The sequence below is a fragment of the Pterocles gutturalis genome, unplaced genomic scaffold (genome assembly GCF_000699245.1).
Source record: "Pterocles gutturalis isolate BGI_N339 unplaced genomic scaffold, ASM69924v1 scaffold51578, whole genome shotgun sequence".
NCBI lineage: Eukaryota > Metazoa > Chordata > Aves > Pterocliformes > Pteroclidae > Pterocles > Pterocles gutturalis.
Genome location: NW_010124978.1, coordinates 1 through 21,579, shown reverse-complemented (window position 1 = coordinate 21,579; position 21,579 = coordinate 1). Strand labels below are relative to the sequence as shown.

General features: G+C 35.5%; 1 protein-coding gene across 1 annotated transcript; it reads right to left on the bottom strand.

Annotated features, from left to right (window-relative positions):
- Nucleotides 1-1,559: 1,559 nt before the first annotated feature.
- LOC104465368 (probable ubiquitin carboxyl-terminal hydrolase FAF-X) lies at nucleotides 1,560-20,539 on the bottom strand (the record flags this gene model as incomplete). The annotated part of the gene is made up of 12 exons (XM_010078385.1): nucleotides 20,404-20,539; nucleotides 15,671-15,758; nucleotides 13,729-14,071; nucleotides 12,241-12,336; nucleotides 10,567-10,778; nucleotides 8,643-8,883; nucleotides 8,290-8,439; nucleotides 8,066-8,186; nucleotides 7,473-7,603; nucleotides 6,946-7,224; nucleotides 4,137-4,262; nucleotides 1,560-1,685 (listed from the first exon to the last, which is right to left on the bottom strand). Coding segments are annotated over exons 1-12 (1,941 nt in total), but the record flags the coding sequence as incomplete, so codon positions are not given.
- Between the last annotated feature and the right edge of the window lie 1,040 nt (nucleotides 20,540-21,579).

The following is a 21,579-nucleotide window of genomic DNA, read 5'->3' as shown; positions in this document are numbered from 1 at the left end:
GGAGCAGCTGAGGGATCTGAGGTTGTTTAGTCGAGAGAAGAGAAGGCTGAGAGGAGACCTTATCACTCTCCACAACTACCTAAAAGGAGGGTATAGTGAGGTGGGTGCTGGCCTCTTCTCTGTAGTAGCAAGTGATAGGACAAGAGGAAACGGCTTCAAGTTGCACCAGGGGAGGTTTAGGCTAGATATTAGAAAAAGTTTTTCACTGAAAGAGTGATCAGGCATTGGAACAGGCTGCTCAGGGAAGTGGTGGAGTCACCATCCAGGCAGGTGTTCAAGAAATGTGCACATGTGGTGCTTAGAGACATGGTTTACTGGGTTAGGTGGTGTGGGTTCATGGTTGGACTTGATGATCACTGAAGTCTTTTCCAACCTTAATGATTCTATGAAGGATGATCGATAATGCACAGCTGAAATTTCACATATTTTAGAACTTCAATTGTTTGAAAATATTTTTACAGAACTTAACCGTACAATTTTCATCCATAAAAATATCAGAAAAGAACATTTAGGTACATTTTCTTTTAGGCATACTTTCTCTACAGCACTACTCCTCCTAAAACATCAAATGTATAGCTAGCTATAAGAGCACATCTTCATGTTCCTGCACTGACACACCAATTAAACCACTTTTCAGTTATATCAGGTCCCCAACCAAAAAATCCCCAACCTGTTTCATGACGAAGTCATTCTCACAGCAATAGAAGCAGATGCCATTATACCACTATATAAGCTAAATGGAAAGGTGTTGCATTTTGCTGAAGTAAATATTCTTCCTCTAATTGATCATTTAAGCACAACAACTAGTATACCAAGCATAAAACTCCCCTATATATTCCTTTCCCCTTTATTCTCAGGCAAATATTGATGAGTACTAAGCTTGATTTTATAAGGCAAACAAGGGGAGATGTTTAGAAAACTTTTTTTTTTTTTTTAAATCACTGTCAAAACACAGACCACTGTTTCCTATATCTGTAAGCAACATTAATTAAACACAAGGTACATGATAACATACTAATGTAGAACTACAAAGTATTTGCATAAGCCACATGTGAAACCATGATGGTCTACATATCTACATAATAAAAGGAAAGAAGCCACACAGAATTAGCAATTATTTCATTTTACCAGTGCTTCAGGGCTAATTTCAGATCAGTTATCTTGTTTCTCATTCTACACTGCACACATGCTTTAAATCAACTTCTGTAGAACAGACCTTTTCAAATTTGAAGACTACAAAAATTAGCATTGCAAAGAAGTGCTTACTTCTTATTTAGACATGAAATCTGACTGGGCTGAAAACATATTATGGCAGCTTACAGAACTGGTGTGTTTTTGAACATCAGATTCAATTTACAATTAAACGGTTATTGATAAAAGGAATTTTGAATAGAAAATTAAATTGTGATATGACATATGACGTATCATACTGGACTCCAAAACACATCATCAAGACAGCTACCTAAAAGCTCATCACACTCTAAGCCTGACTTGCTTGACACTGTCCCTTTTGTAAACAAAGGAACAGTTATATAGAAAAGTTGCTTAGGAATTCTTACCTTTTCATAGATTTTACTAATTTCCTCATTCGAGCTGAAAACCAGCTGAACTGACCCACAACCTGATGCCCAAACAATTTTTTGTACTGCTCTAATAACACAGATATCAGGGATGTATTTTGAAGCCTAAGAAAGAGAAATAAAACAAAGAACATTAAAATACAGTTGCAACTAACATTACGAAGGATTCAAAATTATCACAAATGTATTTACAGAAAGTTTAAAATTCAAAAATTAAAATTTAACACAGAATTTGTCCTTAAATAGAGAAAAAAATGTAATGTATCTTGAAAAGCATTCGTACTCCACTTAAGGAATATTTACTTTTTTAACAGAAAGTAGCATGTATTTTAGATATATTACAGTATCTTAAATTGTAATGCTACAAGTACCAGGAATTACAAGAAAGTGAGTATTTTTTTAATAACCAGCAACTCTTTGATTCCAAGTAAGATCTAGCAGAAACTATCAACTTCAATGCAAAAACATGATTGTTTTGGGGGAAAAAAACCAACAAACCACAAAGCATGCATCTGGAAGGCAGCTAGCCTCTTAAATAATGTAACAGGTTGAACTAATTTTAGAGTTTGTCCCCCTCCCATGATATTTACTGTACAAGCTGATAGCTAGACAAACTAACATTTAGCAACTATGTGATTAATATACAAAGGGATTTTTCTATATTCAAGTTATACAGGGTTTAAAATTAATAAGAACACAGATCATGTATCTTATGAATGCAGACTCACTCTTCAGTATTTTCATCACGGTCAGACTTAACATCCAATAGTTCCTACCGATGTACGAACATTACAGAACATACGAACTATAAATAATGGCACTTGTCATATGAACCTTCAAAAACAACCTGAACCTATCTGGAGTTTATAATCAAAGCAGAACTGTCCAAAAACCCAGGCAATCTTTTAAAGCAGATGTTGGATGAATTTCAGAATTAATTTTTCTCATGCTCAGACTTAATAAAAAAAGACTCTAAGAAGCTCAAGTAATAATCTAGCTGCATCAGGAAACCTGAAAATGTGCATCCTTTTCTCAAAGGTTAAATACATCATATGCAAAGAAACATAACAGCAACAGCATCACAAGAAAAATCTGTCACACAGAAAAAGAACATTTTCTTTTTTATTCTCATTGCAGTTTTAAGGTCTTGAAGCACCAAAATTTTCTTAAAAGGTGAAACATCTTTCCATGCTGTATTCTTCTGTCTGGCCTATGGAAACCACATCAGATTTATTTTTTAACGATTGTGAAGTCCGTTGAGAAAGTCTTTCACCATCAAAACATCAAAATAAAGTCTTTCAACAGCAAGCTACAACACATATGAAATATAGATCTACAGCAGTCTTCATAATTTCAGAATATTACAGACAATACTTTAACAGCAATACTGTGTAAAGTCTCGTAAAAGAGATTTTGTTTGCTTTAATGTACCTGAAATGAAAATTATTTAGTTATTTATTCCAAGTCCTCCAAAAAGGACAAAGGCACAATTAAAGAAAAACTTTCTTCATACCTCACCTCAAAAGACAGTTCTTCTGTGGAAGGAAGTTAATGAAATCAAGAGTTCAACTGGCTGATTTTACACATACCACCAGTAATGGAAGGCAGATGGTTCAGCCTCACAGTCTAGTACATTGTGCTTTCTTTAGACACTGCTCTTTGTTCATAAGGAATAGCGTACTTTTCAACATTAAGATGATAACATAAGACTACTTTTACTTAGACAGCTCAGAACTGTTTTGGAGATACCTTTGCAAGTTTCTATACAGCACAGAAAAACAACTTTCACCACTTCCACACTAGAAACTGAGAGATCCTGATTCACTCTGGAAGAAGTTGCAGCAGTTCCAATTTTAGCTTCTGCTGAATTCAGCAGAATTCACTAACAGGACTCATAATTCCAAATCCAAAGGGGGTTTGGTCATAGCATACAGTACCATACAGATAACACAACAGTCTTTTGCAAAGTACATTGTTTAACCCTACTGAGCTCCACAATACAATTTTTCACTCATATCATTAATGTATTTTCTATATATAAAGATACACTGTCCACAATTTGAGACTCTTATCTTTCAGCATTTAAAAGTCATCCTCAATATTATACTCCCCCTCCTTGTCTGTGTTTCTCTTCAAGAAGAGAATGTTACTCAGAAACCAAACCACAAAAGACCAAAAAAAGAAGTATCACAAAAATGTTTTCAAAATACCCATTAACTTCTTTAAATCTATCACATCAAGTTTCTGAAGTTCTGATCTAAGTATAACAGTATTCACAATCCACTAAATAACTTGTACAGAACCCGCCGAGTTCAGTTGAGCCTCTTCATGCTATTAGACACTGAATTTCATAATTGCATATGGAAAAAATTCATTAAATACTTTTAATTAGTTAACAGCTTATGAACCACACGAACACTACCTAAAATGTTCTGTGACAGTTTAGAAGGAAAACCCACATCTTACAAAGCAATAAAAATAAGGATTTTAAAAAAAAAGTATTAAAAAAAAAGATACTACAGGGAAAAAAAGTAATGTAGATAGGAATTAACTAACCTCATCAGATATTTGCTGAGCAAGACGTATCGCTACATTTCTTAGCATGCATTCTGAAGTTGGATTAGGAATGTTTTGTAGGGCATTTTGTAGCACCACTGCCTGGTCATGTGTAGCCTGGTTTATCTGGAAGAAAGTATTTCTTATTTTTACATGGAAAAAAGAAAGCAAGAAAATATGAAAATATAAAGTTACTTGGAAAGGTTTAGCAGAAGTAGAGAAGATCTCGGAAGGAAAGCTACTTACAGAAACTGCAAACACCAAGAAAAATAAGCCCCCTCATTATCAAACAGATACCATCACATCTGAAGACACTATACTGCAGTGCATGATCACCGAGTACAAGTAGTTAAGAGAAGAGGCACCTGCTCAAAACAACTTGTTTGGGAGTTTATCGATCAGAGTATTTCAAGTCAACAGAATGCTTAGAATTACAGTGCCTCCTTCCCTTTCTGCTGATGCACAAAACAAAGGGTTTGCTAAAACAATGGGTCTCCCTCTGGATTAGCTAATAGGGTCCAGACAGAACACGGTTGCAGTGTTCATTACAGTTAAGAACATTTTAAACATTTGAGTTGGACACTACTGAAGAATTCTGGTCTGGATTGTCCCTCCTGTTCTCTATCATACTTCCACAACACAAACAGTAGCAAGACAAGTTTTTGTCTTTTCTGTATTGGTTTGAGCATAGAGTTCCTTCTCCTTGGGCTGACAACAGCTCCATAGTTTTTGACAGTTCAAAGCTGAAATGGTTGTTTCCTTCTCGTAGACAAAACTTGCTTGAAAAGATTGTGTGCTGTTGCCAGAAGTTAAAGCTTCTTGTACAAAAGAGTTTCTTAATTTTCTAGTACTATTTCATCCAAAAAAACTTTCTCAAATGCTCAGACACACTGTGAAGTTGGTCTGTAACGCCTGGCACTCGTTGTATCCCTCTGCTTTGTCAGGTTCAGTAAGACACTTAATTCAGGAAGCAAAATTACAGCACTCCCCCCTGAAGACTGTAATAAGAGTTTACCCAGTCAATTAGCTATCAGAAGCAGGCTGTAAAAGGATCAAACAACACATATGGGGGCAAATAATGATCTATACCAGAATACACTATCTGCACCAGAATACTATGTTTAACAATATTATTGATTCACTTTTCTATGAAAGCAAGGAAGAAAATAAAAATTTAAAAGGTCCTACTGACAGCAGCAGACCCAGTAACTAGAAGACTGCAGACACACAGTCTAGGTTACCTCGTTCTCTTAAGCAAAGACAGAAAGTTATGCTATACTACTTATGCTTTAGATATGACAGATGAAAGGTATTTACAAACCCCACCTCCACCCCAAGGTGTAAGCTTACTGGCACTGCAGCAATAAGAAGTATCAAGACCAAGTTCTTCAAACAGGATGATGATGACAGCAAGAATAACCATGTTTTTTCAAATTAGTTAGTAATTTAGTAATTAGTTAACAAATTAGCTAATAATAAAATTAGATGTCTGTAACACTTAACAGTGAATGGACAAATCTTACTATGTCCATAGTGGTCAGCATAAATCTGTTTCAAACAGTAGTTAAAGACTGTCATTTCAAACAATACTTTAAGACTCAACTAATGTTATTTGTGTTCCAAAATGTTTTTTGCATAATCGTCATTAGAAAATAGGGCAGTAAAATTTACTCATTTTAAATAGAAGGAGGATAGGGTGGCAAACATTTGCTTTAAGATGTTTCCATGATATTCTAACATGACACATGAAAAGAGATCTTCACCTCTTTGGAATCATCAAGAGTTTTGATTTCTTTGAAAAAGAATGAATCTGGTATCTTCCAACAGATAGAGCTAATCAGAACAGATATTTATTTTTCAGACTTAAGGGGAACGTACTTCTCTGCTCCAGAGATGGAACTCAGTAAATATTCTGGAAGAAAGTGCTCTGAAGTGGGGCGCTCTATGTATTCTTGAGTATAGGCTGATAGCTCAAGCAACTATTCGGGATGGAACTTCACAAAAGAAACAAAAAAAGTAGCTGGAATACCTGGAAACAAATGCCCAAGGACAGCAGCAAATTTTAATTTTGGGGCTCTATGCTGTATGCCTACTGTAAAAGGGCATAAAAAAAAATCTTGACCAACAACGTATTTGTCCAGATGTAGAAAAACTAATTAGCCATATTAAACGTGCACAAAATCTACTACCATAGACAGTTCAGACACCTGTGCTACACCTTCCCTTTCCAGCTCTGAGAAATCTTAGGTTAGTGCACCTTTCAATTAGCAACACTTAATTTGGCAATGTACTTGGTTTTCTCTGCAAGAATTTTCTACATGCAATGGACAGAATCAGGAATGTAGCAAGCCAAGGACTTAGTTTTGTGTAGAAAAAGGGCTGGCATGACTCAACATCAGTTCTGTTGTTTTACTCTCTAACCATAAACAGGAGATACAAGAAACTCAGAGGCACATCCTTCAACAGACTCAACAGCTCCAAAGAATCAGAACCCGCATTTATAGAACAGGTGCGCTTGAAAATGGAAAGTTATCTGTACTGACAATCATGCAAACCACTGAAAATTTTTTATCGAGCACGTGGATCTCACACCTAACTTTTCTACAGTCAGAAAGAAACAGGATTTGTTTACTAAGTCCATCTCTTTAGAATCATCAGGCAACATTATATGAAAGTACCATGAGTTCTTGACATGCAACTACATGTGACTAACTCAAAGAGATCATCAATAGAGAGTCAATAGATATTGCTGCAGACAAAATAAAAACCAGAGTACACTGGTATTTGCAACAAGGAAGATTTATATTACCGGTGAAATTGTACTTGTGCCTTCCACAACTGGCTGACAAGCTTCTGCCACAGCTCGAACATGGCCATATCCAATTGCTGTTAGCAATAATTTGGCTATTTTTAGAGCATTAAGGTAGGCACCCCTTCGAGTTTCCATATCTGCATTTGGCAGGAAGTTATTTCTAGTCAGCACGCTCAATACCAGAGGCAAACCACCACTTTTTAAGAAGTTGTACTGGAAGTCACTGGCATCTTCTCCCAGAGGTGCACTGGCAGGCATTAACAAGGCATAAACTACCTGTAGAACAAAATAGAGAGTTAACCAACAGAAATGCACCAGCTTGAATATAGATAATTTAATATGAGACTATGTTGGAATACTACTTAAGCAGTGCTGCGATAGCACTGGGCATACCTTAGCTTATTTCAGTAAATTGTAAAGTGTTTTTAATTGTCAATTTCAGACCAGAATTTGATCTTGGGCTTCCACAATGTTACAGAAGGGATTGCCGAAGATTTTTAAAGAACAGGGAAAGTATCACAAACCTCAGTTAGGTACAGCACTTGTGAGGCAGAAGGACCAAAGAACAGAGAATCAAGGGATGGACTAAGGCTGCTTTCCCCGAGCTTTGCATGATCTAAACAAATAGCTCTCAGTTTCTCAACTGTAGTGTTATCTGCAATAAAAAAACCAACTTAAACATTTTATAACACTACTACTCCAGAAAAAAACAGCAGTATTTACAACTATAAATGTGAAAAATTTGAAGTGTATCAGAAAAGTTGCAAAAAATGTAAATGACAGACAAGATCAGACTATGAAGTGTTCTGCAATGATTATTTCTGTCAGTACAGAAGTGGTTCTATTAAAGTAGCACTACAAAACCACTTGAATATTACAATGCTTCTCCCCATTTTCACTGCACTGCACTGTGGCACTGAATCCTGGTACCAACTGCAAACTATGTAACTTTATAGGACAGACAAGACATAAATATTTGGGAAATACATACATTAATTACAGTATCAATAAATTACCAGAAATTGGAAAATACTCTCCTACTGTCATTTTTATATAACAGCTGAGAAATTATTATACAAGATATCACAAGACAAAATACGATAAAATCAGGTTTCACCTGGTGGCATGAGCTTCATAAGAACACGTGCTCCATCTCTAAGAGGTGGCATATTTAGGCTACTACCCAAGTCTGCAACTTGCCAAAGAAAAGAGATGTATCGAGGATGCAGCGACATGATCTTAAAATAAGCAAACAGAAAACCCCATAAAAATTGTTAAAGACAAAGTATACAGAAAAAACGCATTTAAACTGTTCATTTCAGAATCTAAGTATATGCTTACCACTCCAGGCAAACAGCTTTCAACTTCTGGATTTGGACCATCGCTGTAGTGATTGCCATGGTTGCCCGGAGAACCAGTTGAAGAGTCAGAAGAACTGTCTGGACTTGAGGGCATATTAGAATTTATCTGTGTAAGCTTAGCCGTAATTAGCTGGAAAACACAATCATAGTTTTAATACTATGCAAAAACAATTCTTTACTAAATAAACATCTGATACAATGTTAATGGCATAATACAAAGAGGAATGGAACTATTTCACAAGAATCAGCAATCCCATGCATGTTATTTTTCAAGAATTTACAAAAGGGAAGCAACATCTGAATTGGTATAAATAATCAACCTGCAACACTTACCGTTTTATCTTTGAGATTCAACTGCCCAATTAATTTTCTGTCATCTGCAGGGTCCACCAGTTCACCACCAATGAACAGTTCTACTTTTGTGTGCGCACTATTGGCTTTTATACGATTGAGAATACAACGCCGGACTTGGCCAATTGTGTCGTTTGTATGAGACCAAATATCCAAATCTTCCACCTGTCGGCCTTGGTTTGGAAAACGAACTACCAGTGTGATATGTTTACCACGGAAAGCTCTGAAAATAAACAAGACAGATAAAGTTATTTTTGGCCTCACGAAATAAATTCTTTCTCCTGCTGCTGTATTTTGTGTTATAGATATTTCAACATCAAATCTTGGTGATTGGATGGTGACAAACTCCAGCATGAGATTATTTTTTTAAAGCTTCATGCAAACATAACATACACAGAAAGTTTCAAGAAACCACACTCTCCACAAGTGCATTAAACACACTGTCGACTTTACAGTCAGGTTTGGAACACTGACAGAATTTTTAGAAGTCTCTTATGAAGTTTTAGATTTTTTTCTCTTGCTTGTAATTTTCTGATCAAAATCTGCAAATAAAGCTCAATCAGACTGGCAACTCCATTTTAAATATTCCAAGATCAGAAAAAATTATCAGGTCACCAAGTCTTAATGCCTTCTGTCAAAAGCTGTTTAAAATTTGTATTAGAATTCCAATTTAAAAAAATCAAAATGCTTTTAAAAAGTTCAGAGGTCAAAAAAAGAAGCAGCATTTTCACAGTAGCAGTGATCACACTTTACACAATGGCAGGGAACTCATCAGGAAAGATGTGCGCAGTTAAGCCCAACTAATCCCAAGCAAAAAAAGAAGGCAAAAATTTCTCATAAAATTTCCTTGCTGACAAGACCTGTGAAAAAGTTAGTCTAATCAAATAAGCAGCCCATATAAAAAAAGATGCATCTGCAATCAACAAGAGAACTTAGGACTAATCAATCAATATATACAATAAAAATTCAGTGGGAGCACTAGCAAACAGCAAACTCTTCAATTTTCTTGACAAAAAGGCTACTTAAAATACGGGGACAACAAACCCTCACCATGTCTAAAAATATGTTAGCTGCATTACAAATCCATAGCAAACTCAGTGTATTCTTTATGTATTTTTGAGACTTTCTTCCCACAGAAAGCAGCTACTAACACAAGAACATTTAAACAGTTTTCTGTTTTGCTTTCCTCTTTCAGGAAATAAAAAGTATTTTCTTTGTGAACACATCCACACAACATTGGATTTAAGTGTTTCCTTTTTCTTTGTACCAAAGACAGAGTTAAAGAAGGAGCAGCTAGGATTTAAGCTAAGTTTTCACTCAAGCACAAGTATAAGAAGAAGGAAGGTATACAGAAAATAAATATATTTCAAAGTGCTGTTCTCTTCTCGCCCTTTTTATGAGGAACTTATACAGAAAATATCAGTTGGAGGTAACGCTAAATTTAAACTTCCAAAGTAAGACTAGAATCTCTGTAAACAACTCTGGAAGATGAAGATATATATTAACAACATATTTGTTATATGACAGGACCATGAAGAACAAAGCAGCTTTGCCATTGCTAACTTGGAGAATAGTATTGCTTTTAAATAATTACCTGAAAAAAAGAAATACATCCAAAACAACCTAGCCACACTAGATTACACTGCACCAATTGCACAACAACATACCATGAACAAGTTATTCTCAGGTGTGCTGTCCTCTTCATGTATGTCTGTATTTGCTCAATCTTTCAAATTATTTTTTTAATTACACATCAGTTTCACGTATTGTCAAAGAAAATGGAATTTTGAAACTCTATACACACATTCTCTGAATAGAAACCTTTTACAAGGTAAAAACCACAAAGATATTACTAATATTTTGGTTAACAGAAATCACAATCACAGGAGTACATTTTCACACCTACCTTGACATAGGTAGAATAGTCCTCTCTTCGTGGTAATCACTGTCACATTCATTTATATACTCTCTTAAAACAGTCAACACTCTCACCATTCGTATTGCTTCTTGTCTTGCACAATTGATACTGTCTTTATCTCCATCCAACACACACAATGTATCATAGGAGGCTTTTAGACGATCAAAACAGGACTGAATGAAGTCTTCATGAATCACTACCTGATTACATTAAAGAATTGGTGCAAATACAAGAAATATTAAAAACCATCTTTTCAGCAGAATAATCCCACGGTAGAAGTTAAAAAACAACAACAAAAAACCCCCAATCAGGTAAGTTACTCTATAAAGCTGTTTTATTCCACTTTAGAATAAACTCTCATTGATAAACAGCTCTAATTTAGTGTGTGCTCCAAAAATCTTGCATGTCATCAGAAGCTGTAACTGCACATTGCAAAGTTGCACTTAAACAGAAAAAGTGAAAGTCTGCACAGAGAACACCAAATCGGACTGTCTCTTATTCATTTCCTCAGTCTATGTTAAAGAATGTTTATCTGACAATCTAGCACAAGTTAATTTACTTTACACTAAGAGTGAACACAGCACATTTACAGACCACCAGAACAACTATCTCTGACACCTCCCAAAAATCACAACCCAGTTCCAGATACATTATTTTCCTGCATAAACTCAGAAACTGATTTTAAGCTAGATTCCATATAGTGGCAGCTGCAACAAATCTGTTCCTTCTGCCTGATATCTACCATCTCCTTGCTCCCGACCTAGACTGACATATCAGTAGTTGTGTGCACGTTAACTAAACTCAAGACTTTCGGAAGTGTCAGATCTAACCATGTGCAGATGGACAGATTTATGCATGCTTAGTAATCCCAGACCTAGAGCAAGAAAGAAGCATACAGCCCACCTGCCACTACAGTAAGATACAGATTGAATAGCTGTAAATGCACCACCTAGAGCAGCTGTGCTTTATCTAGCAGCCTGGCAGCTCTGAAGACTCTAATATAAAGTGTTTTTGAGGACAAGTATGAAAACTGGAGTTTCAAAAAAAGAAATACAACTGGCAAGCTACCTATTGGAGATTGCCTGGAGGACAACATTCCCCCAAAATTTGTCAAATCCCAGCAGTTCTTCTGACCTTTCAGAAACTCATTATCTCTTCTCTCTGTCCACTGAAACGCAGCTCCCAGCAAATATTAATGTAGGGAGAAAATATCTGATCTGCTAGAGCTCAGCTTGACCATTATATATGGAAACTCTGTGACCCTTTGTAAGGGACGTGACATAAAAAAAGATTAGATTAGCTTGTGACAACACCCAACAGACCCATCCAGTGAACACAGTAGTACAAATAAGTATCACAACTGGAAGTTCAACAAAAGGCTTATCTAAGTATATTATATGAACTAATTTCTGAGTAGAAAGAGTAAATATAACAGATCAATTTAATATGAAAAATTTATCAGAGTTCAGTCTGCAAAAAAACACCTCTTAATTCTGCATCTGACTAGAACCTGGTTGTTGGACTCAAAAGTATACTCTACAAAACATGAAAACTACTCTCTGTTTTCAAAGCTTTCAAATATAAAAATATCACCAAACTGAATTTTATCACTGTTTTTCTATCTATATTCCAGTTTTCTTGTTGTTTGTTTGGGTTTTTTACCTGATTAACTTGTAACCTTGGGCCAAGATTAGTATAGATCTCTTTAAGAAGATCTATTGCTCTGTTTGCGATGTCATCACTTCCCTGAATCACAACCTAGCACAATAAAAAAAAAAGCATTAGAACATCTTAAAAGTTTCTGGTATAAAATTTAAAAGCAGAACAACTACATAATTATCTTGACACAATAGTATGTCTAATTATTTATGAGGTGAAAGTGTCTAAAATTCTTAGCTACAAAATATAATACAACTTACTCTGAACGCTACCTACATAAGAGTCAAAATTAAGAACTAACTACTTTAAAGGAGTTCAGAGTTAGCAACAGAATAAAACTAGTGTTCACATAATCATCTAAACATTAAGTCTCAATTTTTACTCGTTTCAGAGAATAAGACAACTATTTTTTCAGCTGCTTGAACAATCTACATCACGAAAGATTTAAAAACAGAATTTTAAAGTATTTAAAAATCTGTAAGTGGCTGGAAGTGTGACAGGAAAATGAGTTCTGTTTCTAACCTGATAAAATAAATTTTAATTTAATTATTAATTCAGCCACCAGGTCTGAAACCAGCCCTTACAGACAACACCCTGCAGGATACTGAGCTGAAGCTTCATGAGTTCTCTCATGTTGCCAAATGGCAGGGCAGATCCAAGTAAGTCAATTCCCACAACTAAAACACGCTAGCATTATGTGGGCACATTGTACAAACACTATGTGAAAACTTATTTACATAAAAATTGTGATCTACTCTGGTTTTAACTTTTATCACCATGATTAAAATACCTAACCCTTCAACAGCCACAACCAAAATTACTGAAGGCAGTTGGCTTTATATACGGCATGTTTTACAAAGCACAACCATGATAATCATGCCACAGTGTGCAATTGTGGGTTCTAATCCAGCTCTTGAAAAGTAGAAATACTCTGAAAAAATTAAGTATCAAATTAGTTACTGACGTTTTTCATCTACAGATCTGTCAAGCTTCGACAAGCTACAATATTCCTATTGAAAAGCTATAACCATGTTGCGGGAAAAGGCTGTGGATATAAGAGAAAGAATCAGACCAGTGATCACTTGGCCTAATCTAGAATCACCCCAGTTTACCATACTAGAACGAATTACTTGAACTGGTTATGAAGTTCACAAAACAAAGTTTAATTCTACTGTGTGACAGAGAAACCTGCAGACAATTCACACAGAATGATCCTTTCTTCTTCAACAGTATGGGCAAATTTTTCTTCTCATGTGCATACACAAATATACTTGATGTTTCAAATAACTTTCCATTAAACGTCTGTCTGCAACATTAACAACTTGCATACTTGCTGGGAAGACAGTGGCGTCAACATCCACCCGTTTAATTTGAAAAAGTAGCTTTTCAGAATTTCAGTCTATAACTAATAAATTACACATTCCTAAAAATACAAGAGACTGAGAAAGACTTAGCAGTTAACCTTCCAGATGTTTCCTCCAATTAACTTACCCTCCAAAGGTAGTCTAATCCTATTAATTCCAGATCATCCATCATATAGGCTCGTCTCTTTGCTACTAGCTTTCCTTCTCGACAGTTCACAGCTTTGAAGAAACGTTCAAAACATTTCATTCCATTTTCTGTTAATAGGGAAGGATCCAGCTGAAGCACATTATTTTCAAAGAAGTCCTTATTAATGTCAGGGTCTAAGTCTGGTTCATCCCCCATTAGTTTGGAATACCATTTAAAACAGGCTTCGCGATCACAAAGATAAACTGCATTTTCAGCTAAACACTTCCATATTTGCTTCGCCTGAGGGGCACAGAGCCACAGCTGACCATCCTTCAATAAAAATCTTGAGCAAAACAAAGAGACAATTAACAGCACTGTCTAACAAACATCTAGAGTTACAATTTAGTAAAAAGTACAGGCAAAAAGGTGAATATGCATATTATACAAATATGTAACATAAGTATGACGCTGAGAACTTTATTTACATCAGTCCACTCATAATTATCCCCATGATTTCTCCGTAAGTCTGAACGGATCAAGACCCCCTAGTCCCAACAAAAAAGGACTAAAATTCCATTTTACACAAAAACACTAAGCATTGTTTACATATTGTATACAAACCAATGCACATCTCCTGATGTAAACTACTTAGTTTAAAAGTCAGATCACAACATAAGAGATTAAATTACTTCTGCAATCATTCATTATGTTTTAGCGCTCACTTTATCAAAATCACAAAATAACTTGACACAATTCTATGGAACAAAGCCAGAAGCAGAACTCAATGAATGGGAAATGTTTCCTTTTATTTAAATAACTTTTTCATTTGTGTTAAATTATTATTAAAGAATTATTAAGAATGTCCATTCTGAGAGCTAACACTAAGAATGCTTCAGGAAGAACAGATTAGATAAAGTTCTTCTGAAAAAATTTTCTGATTTAAAATCTTTTCTATGTAAAAGAAATCAGGGACTAAGTTATGGCACTGCTTTTCAGAAATTGATACCTACATATTTTACATTTGACAGCCACAGGATTTCATAAATTCCTACACATTAACAACTAGCGAACTTAAATTTAAGGAGGTTACAAAATTTATCACTCCTGCACGTTAAAAAAAGTGTGCTACCCATATGCTATTGTATAATTAAATTAAACATTTGTTTAACACTTCAGTTTAATTTATAAAAATTCTTGGTAACATTTTAAAAATTAAAAAATTCTCCCTTAGAAAACAAGTAAAAAAATACTTCAGAACTTGACAGTTTGACAGTTCATGTATGTTCACTCATCTAAAAACAAAGCTTAAAACCAAGTAAGAAAAAGCTGAGAGAGACATAACATAAAAAGCATCAACATAGTGCAGCTCTCTGATGAGCAGCAATCCTTTTTTTTCTTTTACTCAAACAGCAGCTGGTCAAAAGTAATCCGAGTAATGGTTTTATTCCAACCTCTTTGTAAGGCTCAGCTGCTGACAACCTAACACTAGTGTCTGACACAAGTATATGTCAGTTTATGATCACGGACTTAAATCTGGTGTGGCACAACAAATAAGGACACATGGGCATATCCCTACGTGGAATATTTTAAATTTTCAGCTAAGTTACCCCAATATATATGTAACTGTATCCATATGCACATTGTATTCAAGTCTGTACAGTTCTGCGCATAGACAGAAAAAGCCCATACAAATCTTAGTGCAGAATCAGAGCCTTGGATTGCAAAGATCCTAATAAACTTTATTTGAATATTCCACTACTAGCATAGAGACTCTCCAGGAGAAAAACCAAACCAAACCAAAACAAAACAAAAACATTTGGTGTGTATTTGCATCTGAATTCTGAAAGAAGTTAACACAGCAACTTGAAGCTAGATAAGAGATACCAAGGTGTATTTAAAGTATTCTTACAGAATTTAAACAAATGATCAAGTTAAAACTAACCGTAAGAAGTTAAGTCGCTCCTGTACTTCCTGCACATGACTGTATCTGCTTCCTGGTCTTACAGTCTGAGGATCATATTCACCATGCTCTGCAGGTATAAAAAGCTTTATTAGACAATACATTCAGAAAAGACATGCTGACTCTAAAAGAGAGGACATGTTTTAAGACTTACTGGTCTTAATACAATTCTTCTGAATATAATTGAAACCACTGAAACTCCAATAAATTTTCAGTAAGAGGTATGAAAATTATTTTCAGCAGCCTGCTACCAGTTAATATTTCATCCTAAATTAAAATGGGTACAGGCAAAGATTACTGAGGTCTGTACCTAATGAACAAACACTTACGTGCAGATATATCTGCTCATCATTCAGTAAAATGAAAGTATTATAGAACAACTCATCATTCAGTAAAATGAAAGTATTATAGAACAACTAAGAACCTGTATTCTACTTATTCAAATAAATTCTTCCTTATTCCAAGTAGTCAGTTTGAAGTCAGAAGTCAGTTAAAATAAAAGTATACCAAACACATAATTCAGATTATCCAGTGTTTTTTCTGAGGATACTTTAGTTTCACTACAGAGCATCTTTTCCAAAATTTCAGTTTTCCATTTTTAGGGTTTTTCCTCTGCAGAGGAAATCACGACTTCAGTTTTTTAACACCTTTATACGTAGCTACATACATGACATCAGTTAGACGAAGGAAGTATATAACTTTACTCACTGCAAGCTTCCAAGCACAAAAACCAAATGCTTGTAATGCCGACAAGCTTGAAACAAAGATACTGAATAATTTGAAAGTAAGGCAAGAAGTCAAACTTTTACCTGTGTTTCATAAAATCTCAGAGTAATATTCTGTTTAACAAACAGCTGTTTGCTTCATAGGAACTTGGTTTTGGTGTGGTTTTGTTTGGTGAGGTTTTGTTTGTTTGTTTTAAATTAAAGAGATACAATCTAGATCTGTACTTGTGCTACCTTAATCTGTACTAGTAATATTTGTTCATTATGTTCATTATGACAGCTCCATTATAAATTAATTAATGCTACCTTTCTTATTTGCAAAGGTATACAGACTGCATTTAATTAAGATGACCCAGCTGTGGGAGACTGTATCACGACAACATCCAGACTCATAGTAAATTTTACCTTCAGATATGAAAATCAGTATCTTCTATTACATTAAGGAGGGGACAAAAAAAAAAAAAAAAGCCCAACAACACCACACAAGTCTAACAGCTGTAGTGCATCATAAGGGTTTCAAAATCAGGAGAAAAATAATTGTCATAAATACTGCTCTCTATATACAAGTGCAAAAGGTACATTAGCTTAAAAATCAAACAAAAGGGAGAACAGAAGGCTAGTAGCTAACTGACATCTACAAAGCTGGACACACATTCACCAGAAATCCTTCAAAAAATTTAAATTATAATTCTAATGAAGTGAGCATAAATGGGCAATTATGAAAAGAAGAAATGTGAAAAAAAACCCTGAAGACAGAACATAAAAGCAGCAGAACAAAAATTATTTAAGTATTACGAGTAGAAAACCTGAAAAATATGCAGTGGGTCTAGCAGAAGTAACATTTACGGTCAATAAGCATATCGCAGAGAGATTAAAACTAATTACTTCAAGTGTTGAGTGTTTTGAGTGGTTTTTTTTGTTTGATTTTGTTTTGTTGGGGGGCAAGGTGGTGGTGTTAGTTTGTGTTAACTATGGGGACTATATGGCCTTTTTTCCCCCTGAGTGGAGATTAATTAACAGACACAAGTGTCAATAGTGGCAATGACAGAAGAAATTCAAGTACTAAAAGCCAGTCAGTTGCCCAAAGGCAACATGTATGTACTTAAGAACTCTGCAAAAACTCTGAACTGCAAAAAAAAAAAAAGTCTCCCTAAATATTCTCCATCTCAGCTTCCTTCTACATCTTCCAAATTTATTTTTTACACTGTGCATCCCACAGCAAGTCCAAGTGTGATCTCTTTAAAAATTCTTGAAAGAAGAAGAGCAGAAGAATGAACAGAGAAATTATAGACCAAAAAATTGACTGTCTGAAAATGCAAGCATAATTAGTGATAAACACACATAGAAGATCATATGGCACAATTTCTATAAATAATTACATTTCATTAACACTTTGGATTTTTTTTACTACTTCAGAAAAACTGAAGATAAAGGGGAACTTGTTAGCAATCTTTTCAGATTTTCAAAAGGTCTTTGATAAAATAAAAAAAATATTAAAATGTGACCTGCTTCTTCAGGACTACACAATGCAATAATAGTTGTCTCATCTCATGAAGGAGTTTGCAGAGTTGGAAGAAAGGGTGAGTTCGGTAGAAAAGAGAGTCACAGACCATGGAAAAAATTCTGAAACACGGATTTGGCTTTTCCTTAACCTTAAAAAGGCGAACATTTAAAAAGGGAATACGATAGAAAATAATATGCGTTAGTGAGTAACAGGAGAATAAGAACACTGTTCTACTTCACAGAACACAACCATGGGATTCTTCAAGGAAAATAAAAAGATGGCAAATTCAAAATTAATACCCAAAGACCCCCACAAATTACACAAGAATTGTGGTGTTAACTGTCAAAAAGATCTGAGGGCAATTGGATTTTTTTTCTATAGCATTTGTTTGAGTTGCGCTGTTTGGATGCTTGCCTTGAATTTTCTTCCTCCATCTCGCTCAGCTTAATTCTACAGCTGTCCAGTTACTTCTCTGTCCTCACAATCATAATCTTCATTCTTCTTTCATTTGTTCCCCTCCCTGCCCTGCCCCCTCCTCCCCAGCATCTTTTCTCCTCCTCCAGGAAGGCATGGAAGGCAAACTTCATGGTGCTCTACGTGCCACTCTTATTCACTATATAAAACTGAAACTGAAACAGAAGTTGCACAGGAACTGTGTATTACAGTCTTAGTGCAGTATCTGGAACATTAGGAGGTATTTTCTGGCCGCCCTTAATAATGTAATAACACATCTAACAAAAAAAAATGCACTATTGTTCATGGGGCTTTGTACTCTGATGCAAACAAGTAGAAGTTTTGCAGCAGCTTTGTCTCAAGAAAGCACAACCTAACTGCTAGGGAATTAGATTAAATTTAAACTTTTGCACACATGCAATTCCTATCATGCTGAAGACGTTTATATTACTGCTTTACCAAGTATTTATAGTTGGGGAGGGGCAGGGCAATGGGATATGTTTTTTGGCAGAAGAAAAGAATCATGAAAGATATCAGCCTAATTCTTCTGCTAAAGTCATCAACAATTGGATAGGTAAACAATATTGTCAAAAATGACCTTTTGGCTTCAGAGTTCAAAAAGAACTGAAATTAATGAATAATAGTTCTTACATTAATAGTAGGTGCAGGCTATTTTTGGACAAAGACAACCCTGTATTAGAATACAGTTGCTGATTACATTTCCTTCCTAAGACTGAGGCCAAACCCCATATTCCATAGCTGGCCAAGGTCCAAGGGAGACAGAGAATAATAGAATCAGAGACTCTACGCTATCCATACAGTTAAGATGTAAAGTCCGTTACAAATGAAATTGCATTTTTGCATCACTTTAGCAAAGTTAAAGAACACCCCAAGAGCTTATAGAAGTTACATGAAATAATACATGCTCTGTTCCAAGACTTAGCCTAAGACAGCTTGTCTGTAGAACAGAACAAAGCATTTACTATTATTTTAACACTAGTTAGTGCAGTGCTGTCATTAACTAAGGAACTTAAACTAGGGTAAACCCCCTCAGTATGCAGATTTAGCTTAAATGTCATTCTCATTGACTTATACCTGGCTGAAGCAATCATGTTCATATAGCACCACTATTGAAACAAATCTTCAAGGACCTATTTTTTGATATCTTTTATCAAGTACTCCAAAATTAATTGAATTTTAAAATTAAAGGTGTCTAGACATCTTACCTAAGCATTGAAAGACACACACACACTTTACAATGTGCAAATATCCTGTCCTCTCTGAACAATCTATATTGAATTCCTACCTAACATACTGTGCCATTTTTGAGATGTAACTGAAAGGCTGGTAGGATGTTATGATGTCAGGGCAGCATGGCCCTTTGTTCCAGTCAGTAGAAGAGGTGGCGGGGAGTGGGCATAAATCTCCTCCTCTCACTTCTGTTGGTTTAATTCTACATACCAAGTACTGTGGTCCAATGTAACAAGTAGTTTCCTCATCCATCATTCTCCGTCAAATCCCTACTTCTACCTCAGTAGCTAGAAAACTAATCCAGAGTAAGAGTGTAAATTCATCAGTGAAGGGTTTAATTTAGCCTGAAACATGTATATACTAACATGATGTGCTGCCAAATTGTTGCTGGTAACAAATGTAGCAAGACAGCAACTAAACAAATGAAACAATGAGTTGCACGGTAAAAAGAAATGGTATCCCTTGTGGTGTAAAGTCCTTGTCCTTGACAAAGTCCAAACACTGGTTTCAAACAGAGGTGATTTAAAAAATTTCTCAAAGGAGCCTACAAAAATTCAAAACTAGAAGTGGGACAAAATCCAAGATCATCAGCACACTAGCCTAAGTAGGGTGTTTATCAATCCCAGATAAACAACAGCTGCCTGTTCCCCACATTCTGCTGTAAAACACACCACATTTTCAATTATGAAACAAAATGTCCACATTTTAAACTTTTCTTGCCCAATCTGACACCACAAAGGCGATCAACCCCACAGATACTCGAAAATTATTTTAAAACTTACCTTTAGCATACTGCCTCATACTCTCCATATAGGCAGAGAGATTTTCTGCAACCAATGTAACAAGGGCATGATTGTGCTGAAGCTGATTGATTAAGTCATGTCGGTAAAACACATGGGGACTTCTCTGAGTTTGACTGAAATTAAAATAAATAGTTATTTATTACTTAGTTTAAGCATAAGTGTTATAAGAAAAGCAGATAAGTCTTGCATCTACCAGTTCAGAAATCAATTTAAGAAATTAATCCTTGATGCAGGTTCCAAATTTTCCTAAAAGATCTCTAATAGAAAGCATAGTAAGTCTCTGACAATATTTTTCTTTTTTCTTCTGACACATCAACAGTTCTTACCAGTTATTAAAAGCAGTTAATTTACGATGATTATACAGTTACAGCATGTACGAAAAACATCAAAGCAATCTGAGCAGCTCACTATGCTAGAGGGAGAATATCTGCAGCAAGACACGAATAGAAATACCTGCCCACAAAATGCAGAGTAAAGATAAAGACCCTCAACTGCAGTATAACTGTAGTATAACTACAATACACATAACCACGTTACACTGGTACAAACACAAAAAGGCATAGTTACACAGAGCATATAGTCTAAGAAAAAACAGAGAAGTTCAAGAAAATAAACACCTCAAATAAATAATTAGGTATATTGTCAAGATATGACCAAAAATGCCACTCTTAAGCAATACTAGACAGATTTATATTACAAAAGTAAACTGCATAAGAAAATACAGAGCTGGGGTCCAAAAATCACACGCCGTGAATACCACCAAATTCTAGAACTTAGGGCCTAATCACATCTGCAGAAGAGTCTCAAAATGCCCCACCTTCTGCAGATCATAGCACCAATCTTGGCTGCATTAACAATGCCAACTTGTGCTGCTTTCCATGGTAAAGAGAGAAAAAGAAAAAAAAGGGTGCAGGGGCAGTGCGCACTCCTCACTGGATTGCCACTCAGCTGATCCCACAGTCTGTGATTTCAGAACTGTTCTTCTTTCCTGCGACACTTACACTTAAGAAAGTAGACCCCAGAATTAGCTGAATGGATTAGAGGTAGGAATCCTCATCCTTCCTAGGAAACAGGGTCTCCATACTACATGACCCACAGCACTTCACAGTATTGCCACACCTTTTAGTAGGTGTGGTGGGTTAGCCCTTGGCTCGG